At 33.5% G+C, this 11,576-nt stretch overlaps 1 protein-coding gene across 1 annotated transcript; it reads left to right on the forward strand.

Moving 5' to 3' along the window:
* Positions 1-3,127: 3,127 nt before the first annotated feature.
* Positions 3,128-10,035, forward strand: LOC143574482 (glutathione S-transferase F11-like). The gene is made up of 4 exons (XM_077059091.1): positions 3,128-3,184; positions 4,487-4,652; positions 4,748-4,798; positions 9,296-10,035. Exons 1-4 carry the CDS (start codon positions 3,128-3,130, stop codon positions 9,748-9,750), a joined length of 729 nt encoding a protein of 242 aa, XP_076915206.1. The 3' UTR covers positions 9,751-10,035.
* Positions 10,036-11,576: the final 1,541 nt, after the last annotated feature.

An 11,576-nucleotide genomic window follows, 5' to 3' on the forward strand; every position in this document is an offset into this window, starting at 1 on the left:
TTTGGGTTGGGTTTGCCACCCTTAGTCTATATAATAACAAACGTTAAATGCTTAAATCAGTGTGAAATGACCATGATTCATTAGAAAGGCATAAGTTGCAAGATGTTAAAGATAAATACAAAACACAACTAAAACGAGGAATTACACAAATCAGTCTAAGACACAGACTTAAAGGACGGTCTGTTTTTAATCCTAATTCGAGAAAACATACACAATTTCATGGTGTCCCACTGCCCTAGTATAAAAACATTAGCATTTAATATCTATTATCGTATTGGTAACTCACCATTTGAACCAGCCAAAAGTCTTAAAAAAAAGAAAGCAATAGAAGCTTTAAAAGGAATAACAAACAAAAGGAACATAACTTGGGTCATCCAACATTCCTGTGTATTGTTACCAAAACAAATGAAGGGTATACGCCACTTTGAACCAGTGAAGGGTCCCCTATGTGGTACCTAATTTAGAGAGTGGCATCATTTGAACGTCACCCCCTTATATACCATTTTATGCATGAAATGAGAAGAATGACCATGGTTATTCGGGTCATTCTCACTTGCCTAAGTCTAATCCAATCTTTTTTTTTTGTTTTCCTTTCCATTTATTTATATTATTAAATAATAGAATGGTAGAGAATAAGGAGAATGATCCATGCCCCTAGATGAAGGATGTTGTAGAATGATGGAGAAAAAAATGATGTGACGCATATGTGACAAATGAGAGGGAATGATTCAAATAACCCATACCCTTTAGCCTTATAAGTATACATCACTACACGTTCTACACCAAAATAATCTAAATTAAATAAGTTAATAAGAAGGGAAAATTTCCAAAATAAGTGTTTATGAAAACGTTTTTCAGGTTTTAGGTGCCATTTGCGAGAAATTCTCAAAATAGGTATTGTAATTGAGTCGTGACGAGTAGTTTGTATAACCAATTATAATATGACACATGCCTTTAAACTAACCGTAACGAGACGATTTACTAACCATTTACTCGTCACGACTAAATAAGTTTTATGCCTCGTAATCAACGTCCACGAGTAATTCATAAGTTCTTTAGTCGCGACGAGTAGATTGTAAGGTTAGACTAGTCGCGGCGAATTAACTACTAATAAACTACTCGTGTAGGGAATGTAAAACCAGGTAAACTAGAGTGGTAGCACATAGTCAGCCACCACTCAGTTCTTCTATTTATTTTGTCGGTTTAACAGCTAGCTAACTAACGGTCATCCATTCCCTCCATTCCTATAACTATAACTATAACTATAACCCAACCAACCAAACCCTCACAAACCTTAATCCTTCAATTCTAATTCAATGGCAACACTTCAATTAAGCAATGGTGAACTTCCAGATAATTCTTCTCCGTTGCGAAAATCGCCTCGGGTTTTAAAAAGTTTATATATACAAATGCAAGAAATTTAATATACACAACTGTAGTGTGTATCATCTGTTTCGAGCTTTTTCGAAGCAAGCTTCAAACAAGAGGGAGCCAATAATAGATTAAGGTTTGTAACCTGTTTCTATTCTAGAAGTCTAAAATCATGAAAACTATATATAAATCAGCAAATATGCCAAGATGCAGTAAACGTATATATATGCAAATAACATGCATATCTTAGCCAAACACAACATTCAAGAGAGAAAATCCACCAAATACATAGAAAGGTTGGAGATCCAAATTCAAGGCCGTCTCCGAGAATTTAAATACCTCGGCCGAACAAAAATAAAAAAATGTCCGTGTGCCTTAACGAAAAATTTTTATTCTCTATCGTACATAGATAAAGCTTATATCGACCGGTTTATTATAAGCATAAACCATTCTGAGTACTTATCTCATAAACCATTGCAAATAACCTTATTTTTAACACCAAAAAACATATGTATGCAATATTTATAAAAAAGTTTGAGCCCCCAAACTTTGTGTGCCCCGGCCGATGGTGCGTCTCACACACCCTCCGAGCCTCCCATGTCCCAATTCAAAGTTGAAGGTTATTAGTAACATGAAATTTAGAAAGTAGCTAGATGGAGTATCTTATGCGACTCCCCCCAGCAAACTCTTCACCCTCGGCGTTCTTTGGAACAAAAGCACCAATTGAGAAACATTTTGCATACGTTTGTGCAGCAAAAAGCAGAAGTTGCTGATCACGTTCTCCGACACCTTCCAAGGAAACCTTGTAATGATAACAAACCAGATATTATTAACAAACTAATAAATATGAATCAAAGCATCTACCTATATAATAAAAAAATAGGCTTTTCAACAACTTGCACTTTTATATTTAACCAGATGTCTTCAAAGTGCCACTTGGCAATTCCTAATTATTTTTTAAATATTTTAATTCCAATTCAAATTCAGTACTATCATGTTCAGAGCATCCACGCTTTCATCGCTGACATCTTCTAACCCTAGCAATCACCTAAACAGGTAACTATCAAACCTTTGTAATCCAATTCACATATTCAATCATCTTATCTAAACAGATTCATTTCCTTGATTTTCAAAATTCTTTAAGACACATCTTTTGCTATACATAATTGAATTTTTTTGTACCGGGGTTTATAACCTACCTAGTATAATAGTAATTAATTAAAAGGGGGGATTAAGATTAAGCAAGTAACCTCGGGATAACAACTGGCCCGGATCGCTTTTCTTCTCAGTAAATTTAACCTCCGAGCCCTCACCGTCTGACGCTGCAGCTGACACCGACCATGTGCTCCTCAGCTGACGGCCAAACATCGCCTGAATCAATAGTCTAGATTAGTAACATAACAATAACAACAAGGTTATGATTCAATCGAATCGGTTTAATTTAATCGTCACTTACGGTGGTGGCGGATGATTGACGGATTAGAAACGCCGCCATATCTGGATCTCAAGGAAAGGAAGAAAAGGGGAAAATATGAGAGAGCCGATTATGATATAAGTTGCTAAACCAGTATTTATTTTAACCATGCACGCTCCATCATATACCTGATTACATTTCTAGTACCTGAACCCGTCCCAAACACTTCAAGCTTAGCAAACAACACACGACAACAACACCGAACAAGACAATATTATACGTTGAAACAACCATAATTATACCTCTTAATGAGCAAGTAAGGAAACTGGTCGGATGATCCTCATGATACAAGCCGTTTGCATCTTTCAAGGATTCTCATTATGGGGCACGCCAAGCCATGTATACAATAGAACGGCCATTATTGTCAAGGCTGATTACGTCATGAGAAAAACATGTTTTGTTTAGGCTAATGACATGTTTTATAAAAGAGTCCAACACACACATCTTATAAGATGGGTAGTTATCACAAATACAACTCATTAATAAACATGTTAACCTATATTTTTTTTTGAACGGTGACTTTCATAGTGGTTGAATAATCAGCCACAGCTCTCGGAGAAAGAGCCCCAACCGCCCCACTCGGGCCAAGACTATGTTGTCTTAACCGGGCCCACGCTTGGCATCCGAGTTTGGCTAGGCGTTCCACGAGAAAATTTCGAGCCCCCTGCCACTTGACAGGAGTTGTCCGCCCACAACAGCAAGCTCTCTGGGAAAGGACACTCTAATAGAAAACTCGTGTCGCCATCAAGATTCGAACTTGAGAGGCCAACCGACATCAAGCTTTTACCTATAATTTGACTGACCACTTGAGCTAGCCCAAGTGACCTATTAATCTATTTGAATGTTTTTAAAAAGTTAATATTTATTTCTTTTAAAAGTGTTATAATCTAAAATTTGATTTTTTTTTTCTAATTTCACTGTATCAAATTTAAAAGGTGAGATTAATTTCCATCTTGAAATATTATATCACCTCTTAATTTTCAGAGATTTTATTCATTAGTTTAACCATCTATTTTCCAATCATTTTCTCAGGCCAAAGTATATAAAACCAAGCTTGTAATTATTCAAAGAAAAAAAGGGGGGAAAAACAAAAACAATTAAAATAAAACTATTTTAAGTTTAACCATCCATTCTCCAATCATTTTCATTTGCTTATTCTAATTTCAAGCTAAATATATAAAACCATTTGAGACAAACAAGAAAACAATTAAAACGAGACTAACTACAAAAAAGTGTGTCATTTGAGATCGTATAACTGATTGTTTAATTTCTTATCAAATTACTAGATATCTTCCATGTTCCTAAATAATAACAAACAGTTCGACTCGAAACATTACATGAGTAAAACATATGAGAAATATTCGAGTTGAAAAAAATTTAACCCGCCTACCCAATATTATTGACATCCCGAAGACGAGATTTAATCTAACTGTAGAGCTTTTAGTGAATAAGTACACAAATTCGTTGGTTGATGCATTCGGCTAGTGGTCAACCACCATTTTCCATCCAACCCTCTTAGTCTTTTTGTTTGTTGACAACCCCCAACTAGCTAACCCCCACACCACTCCACTCCACACCAAGTCAATCTTTGTATTTAAGTATGTTTGATGAACCCACTTCATATTGTGGTCCATAAATAAGAACTTAAAAGCTTCTAATAACATAGTAGCCAAGGTTTATGGTCCGATCCGGTCTGCTTGTTCACAAAGAGTATTGGCTTGCTTTTTCGAGTTTGGGGTTGACTTTGAGCTTATCCACGTTGACTTAGATTCCCAAGAGCACAAACAACCTGATTTTCTACAAAAAAGGTAAATTTTATTATTAACTATTGAAACGATATCAGGTACTTATAACTTAATGTGTCTTTAATATAAGATGTGAACTAATAAAAGTTTTTCTTGTAACCTTTTGGACAAGTGCCTGTTGTTGAGGATGGCGATTTTTGGTTTTTTGGTAATGTCACGTTGCCAGATTTTCTTTTGCAAAAATGGTTTATTTTTTTAAACCCTTGTTTAATATTGCTAATTCAAAGAGGCTGAAACGATAACAGTATTCGCTTCTCTTTTAATACTTAGTATTTAAAAATAAAAATATCTAAATAAATCATTTTTGTTTAATCTATTCTGGCATCTTCATATAAACTTTACCAAAAATTTAAACTTTATATAAATAAAAAATGTATCTTAAATAAATTAATTTTTCTCTCGTAATATAAAAGAACTACTATATTTTGGATACATTTCAATCTTTGATTATATATATATAGGGGTGAGTTATTGTATAATAATGACTTATCGTACATTACGTACGCGACACTGCTGGTCATCGATTTCAATTTCACACAATGGCAGTTTGGTAAATAACCCAAACAGTAATTCGCGATCAAATTCATCGATTTAAAATCGATTCCGATCCAAATTCAGAACTCCTTAATCTATCTCATCCAATTTCTAAACTCTAATCACAACTTACAGTATGAAATCTCAAAAGTCAAAACCCAAAATTGAAAAGAACGTCACTGAACATTAAAAATCTTCAAATTGATGATTTAATCAATCGAATTGATGTGTAAGAGGCTTTAGAATCATCAATCGATTATGAAAATACAGATTAACACACTTAATTGAGCTCTGATTAGGGTTCATGTTTAAACGTTCTGCTCAAAGTTTAAACGTTCTGACCAAAATGATGATTTAATCAATCGAATTGATGTGTAGAAGCATTTAGATTCATCAATAAATTATGGAATTGCAGAAATAACGCACTCAATCGAGCTCTGATTATGATTCAAAATATTATGTTTAAACGTTCTGAAACATAACTGAATACCTTTAAACGTTCTGACAAAAAAAGACACCTTTAAACGTTCTAATACATTCAACGAAGCACTGGGTGTTTAAAAAAATGAACATCTTTAAACATTCTAATACGTTCTAAAAAAGTTCATGTTGTTTAATAAAAAGTTTATAAGTTCTAAGAAGTTCTGAGTGTTCAAAAAAGTTTAGAAGTTTTGATAAAAAGTTTAGAAGTTCTAAGAAGTTCTGACTGTTCAGAACTTCTAAAACTAACAAAAAAAAAGAAATTAAACACATGTAAACATGAAATTGAACACTGAAATCACTTCATATAATCTCATAATCATCAAACAATCATCAATCGACTGTTAATTTGATCATTGATTCGACCATATGAACAAAATATGGAACGTCTGCAACTAAGTTTCTTCAAAAACTCAAAATTGATTAATTGAAATTCAAATTGATGATTAATTGGACCAATTTCAAAGTTTAATTGATCAATTAGTTCAACAATTTTAATTTCAATTGGGCAATTTAATCAACTGACATGTGAGCAACGATCGATGGTTGTGTCGGAAGAAAATGGTGGTCGCAAAGGTGGATGGTGGACGTAATCGTTGAACGGCGATGGTGAAGGTGGACGGAATCGACAGGAGAAGAGGTTGAAGGAGGCCGGCTCGCGTAATTGTGAAATTAGGTTAGGATGGTTATTGAAGATGGACGTTCCAGACACTCGCGTACCTATTGTACGATAAACGATTTTCGTATTCCATCCTTTACCTATATATATATAGTAGGAGGTTAAAATAAAAAGTGAAGAGTGTCTAAGAAGAGTAGGAAGTGATCTGGTGCGTTGGATTGTGTGATCTAATGATTAAGATTCATTGTAGTGTTTTTTCGGGGTGTGTTTAATTTTTAAACTTGTTTTATAACACTTTAGAGGCATAATCGTCTAGTGTTTTTATTATATATGGAAACATTATCAATCTATAATTATCATTATTTAATCCAAATTTAAAACACAACATCACAAGATATATTACAGTGTGTTTTTTCCAAATAATAATCAAAATTTAAAAACAACGCCAAATTTTAATCCAAAGTTAAAACATAATACCAAGAACACCAAGAACAAAAACACTTTCATTAAAGAAACCACACCGGTGAAATAAAAACACACTCATAATTCATAGATCTTCCATAATATGTTTAACAATATAATATTTTTTATTATTCAAACCAAAAAAGAATCTCAATTATTCAATCCAAGAAATACTTTTATACAATCTAATATATTTTCACCGTCACATATATTTAAACCCAAAAAGGACTTTCAATTATTGGGGACATACAAAAAAATTGTAGCAGACGAAGATGGAGTTATTTTCAGTTATAGGCCACCACTCCACCCTCTCAATCAGTTAGTGGGGTGTGTGTTTTTTGTTCTCAATGGTGGCTATTTGAAACGGTGATGCTTATGATGTTTTATCAATTGGGTGTAAAGTTCAATAATAATGGAGAATCAATGTGTGTTTTTTTAATAATTGTTGTATTGTTAAACCCCCAAATCCTAGGGTTTTAATATTTTTACAGTGTCTTTGGTGTGGTTTTAGTTTCTAACCACATGTTTTATAGCAAATCATTCAAATTTTTATGACAACGAACTATTTAGAAAACTTTCTAGATTACTGTTGTGTATATATGTATTGTGAAAACTTGAGTTCAAATTGTTAGTTTATCTTCCACTCAACAATTTCACCCATGGCAATCTTTAGTCTGCATAACACTTCATCCGTCCATAAGGACAATAACTCACTTTTGGCTTTATACATTAAAAATTTTAAAAATATGGACCAACATTAATTAGTTATTTACATACCATAATAAGCTAAAAAACAAAGATTACCATCCTACCCTTATTTGATCATCTTAATCTAAGGGTCCATAACTCTTCTTACACTTTATAGGAAAAACTTACTTTTTATTATAACCTTTCTCTCTCTCTCTCTATATATATATATATATATATTATTGCAAGAAATGTGAGAAATAAATATGGACCACTAGTTTTGTTTTAAGTTTTAAATGCTTAAAGTTAAATGAAGAAAATATTAATTATTCTCTTTCTTCAATTAATATAACTAATAAACCATAATACTTATTTATTTAATTAATATAACTAATTAAATTATTATAATTAGAAAATATTAAGAACTCATTTATTTTCATAACTTACTTTTTGTTTCTTGAATTTTTATCCTACACAAGTGTAATTTATTCATACATTAAAATTTCTTTTTATCCAAAACTAATTTCTTCCAAGTCAATATATTAATATCCATCAACAAATACTTACATTATGATGAATAATACCAAAAGACAATTTTACATGTGTTTGCATTAGATATCAACTAAAAACATACAACCTACACAAAAAAGTATAATCTACACTTGTTCTAAGAATAAGACAACATATAACCTACACACGAAAAACATTTAACCTACACACAAAATTCATCATCAATAAAATACACACGCACACGAAAACATATAACCTACACACGAAAATTTTATCTTACACAAATACAATTTATTCATACATTAATGTCTTTTCAAAACCAATTTCTTCAAATTCAACATATCAATATCCATCAACACGTAGTTACATTATGATGAATAATACAAAAAACTATCTTATACATGGTTGCATTAAATGTCAATAAAAATTATGCAACCTACACAAAAACATATAACATACACTTGTTCTAAGAATAAGAAAACATATAGAGCTTACATATGAAAAACATATAACCTACGCATGTATAATGTATGTGTATCTTTGTGTAGTTTATATAATTGTTGATGTCGAATTACATATGTAAGTTATATGTTTTTTGTATGTTGTACGTTTTTATTGCTCAAAACAAGTGTAGGTTATATAACTTTGTGTAGGTTGTATATTTATTGAACTTAAATACGTTGATATATGCTAATATAATGAGTGGGAATTATTTTTTTAATATAAATAAATAGTATTATATGAATAAATTGTATTTATGTCGGATAAAATGAAAAATGTGTAAATAAAAAATAAAACTAAAGTAGTGTTTTTATCATTTTAATTATTATAGTTAAATTAGTTAGATATATTTCTTATGGTTATATTAGTTGTATTAATTGGAGAGAGAGAAAGAGAGAGCATTTATTGTTGTATTTACATCTTTTTTATTTATTTTTAAGCATGCAAAACTTAAAACAAAACTAGTAGTCCATATTCATTTCTCACATTTATTGCAATAATATCATTTCTCTCTTGAACTTAAACCTATATATATATATATGTATGTATGTATGAAAAAAATATCTAAAAACATTTCATATTAAATTTTTTATGCATCATATGTCATATGATACATATTATTATGAAACCGCGTGACTACAAATGCTTCATTTTTAAAAAGATAAAAATTTATCACAAAGGGGTAAAAAATGGGCATTTATAGAAAATGCCATGTACTTATCTCTACCCATAGTGTAACTTATCCTTTGTTTTTTTCAACGATAAACTGTTACATCTTTTTCTAGCTAATAACATTCTTCCTTTTTTTCTTTCTCTTTTTTCTTCTTTTCTTTTTGTTTTAAACGTGTGTAGAATCAAGGGCGATCATAAGGTATTATGCAACAAAATACAGTGACAAAAACCCAAACCTTTATGGAACCACATTAGAGGTGAAAGCCTTAGTTGACCAATGGCTAGAAGTTGAAGCACACCACTTTAATGACATGGTTTACACCATAGTTTTTCAAAAGCTAATCATCCCAAAGATGGGTGGGAAAACTGACATTGATCTGGTCCAGAATTGTGTGAAAAAACTTGAACAAGTGTTGGATATTTACGAGCAACGACTATCGAAGACTCGCTACCTAGCTGGAGAGTGGTTCACCCTTGCTGACCTGAGCCACCTTCCTGGGACTAGGTACTTGATGAATGAATGTGGGCTTGACCATTTGGTGAGAGATAGGAAGAAAGTGAACATGTGGTGGGATGATATTTCAACCAGACCAGCTTGGGAGAAAGTTATGGAACTGTTTAATGGGGGAAAGTAATTTGCAATCTATGGTCATTAATCTTCATACTTGTTGGTTGGCTTTTATATCATTTTAATGTGTGAGAATCAGAAGTAAATGTTTTATGTATTTACAATGTAATGCTTGTTGAAGTAATGAAAAGTTTCACTATCTTTTTTTTATTAAGGTGCATATATTACTCGTTCATCGTTAACTAATCCATACTGATAATGTATCCAATGACACTTTGAATTTTTACTATCGTTGTCAACGGCAACCGCACTTACACTTGATTTCGCTTATATCTAATTATGAGTAAAATGGAGAAACACATATGAAGAAACGTGGATCGACTCACTGGTAGACGATCTACTTTCCTCGGGTGTGATTATACTATTTCACCAATGGTTTTCTTGGATCTGTGTTCTTCCACCTACAAAATGAACAGCACCGTCAACTTACCCCTCAGAAAGGGACAGAGGGGTCCTCTTTGGGGTAACCCTCCGGTGTGAGAATAAGTATTTGTGGGAGAAGATAATAATATCAGAGTAAGGAAATCTGGAGAGTATTGCTTAATAGCTGAATACTATGTAATTTGCTGTGATTGTGTGTGTTACTAACTGTAACTGCCTGTGAGTGAATGTGATTGAATGTGAATGAATGTCCCTCCTTGTGGAGTTGATGCTGTATTTATAGTGCTAGGGTTTCCACTGATTGGGCTCAGCCTTGTTGGCCTCCTCCAATTGCTCTGCGCCACGTGTCCTCTGGGACACCTGGTGCTTTCTCATTGGTTGTACTCACGTGGTAGCACATGGGTTATGCTGAGTTGTCCACCTTTCATTTGGCAGCTGTCAACATCAGCATATTCTTATTCCTTAAAAAGATACCTTCTGGAAGGTTGTCTGACGTGCACAATCAAGGTTGCCCTAATCCTGATTTGGATAAGGATGAGGTTGATTATGTGCATGTGTGATATGCGCCTATCCTGAGGATGCGCGAGGTCTTCTCTTTATTCTCACGCGCAGATGTTTCATGCGCAGATGTGATATGCACAAGCATGTGATATGCGCCACGCGCGGATGCGCCACGCGCAGATGTGATGCCTGAGCATATGTGATGCCTGAGCATCTGTGGTGCCTGGGCATATGATGCCTGAGCATGTGTGGTGCCTGGGCATATGATGCCTGAGCATATGTGATATGCGCCATGCGCATAGGTTTTGGCTTTGTGCCTTCGTAATGTCTTGATTTCAAGACTCTTGTCTATATCTTGTGGGTTGACCCGCCTCGCTCGGTGTTGAGGCGGGTACATACCTCTTCAACATATATCTATGATGATTATGTGAGTGTAATTGTCATTAGCAACAAAAGTAAAAGTTAGGAGTGTCAATGATTAAATTATTATCGCCCAATGTGACTTCATATATTCACACTAATATATATGTATTTATCTGGAATGTAATCTTAAAATAGTAACTCGTTATGACCTAACGTGACTTCTTGTAATATAAATCAAGTTACCAACGGCCCATTAGCTACACATTACCATGCCCATCAAGGCCCACTAACTACACACTACCATCCCCCAGGGCCAGGCCCAGGCCCATTAGCTATCATGAAAATTATGTGTGCTTGCTACTTGCTAATCGTCACTCTAATTTTCTTACTTTAAACAAACTAATAACCTTCTCCGGATTAGCTAGCATGTATGTATGTATTCCCCCATGGCGTGGCGTTGGTTGCCGCAACAACTTTCAACTCTCGGCCGATCACTTCAATAAGTGCTTTCACCTCGGAAGCATCATCACCTTCTAGAACAAAGGTTGCTTCACCTGGTGTCAGTAGATTGCATCGGACACCGACCAT

The sequence above is a fragment of the Bidens hawaiensis genome, unplaced genomic scaffold, assembly GCF_021521415.1.
Source record: "Bidens hawaiensis isolate Kalapana, Puna unplaced genomic scaffold, B.hawaiensis_p1.1 tig00026942_1, whole genome shotgun sequence".
In the NCBI taxonomy this organism is placed as follows: domain Eukaryota; kingdom Viridiplantae; phylum Streptophyta; class Magnoliopsida; order Asterales; family Asteraceae; genus Bidens; species Bidens hawaiensis.

What these genes read in the sequence shown, in the direction of transcription:
- LOC143574482 (XM_077059091.1), top strand. Translation starts at nt 3,128, where the DNA reads ATGATACAAGCCGTTTGCATCTTTCAAGGATTCTCATTATGGGGCACG. An exon ending in ACCTGATTTTCTACAAAAAA is followed by an intron (nt 4,653 to 4,747) that starts GGTAAATTTTAT and finishes AGTTTTTCTTGT; the next exon opens with AACCTTTTGGACAAGTGCCT. An exon ending in TGGCGATTTTTGGTTTTTTG is followed by an intron (nt 4,799 to 9,295) that starts GTAATGTCACGT and finishes AAACGTGTGTAG; the next exon opens with AATCAAGGGCGATCATAAGG.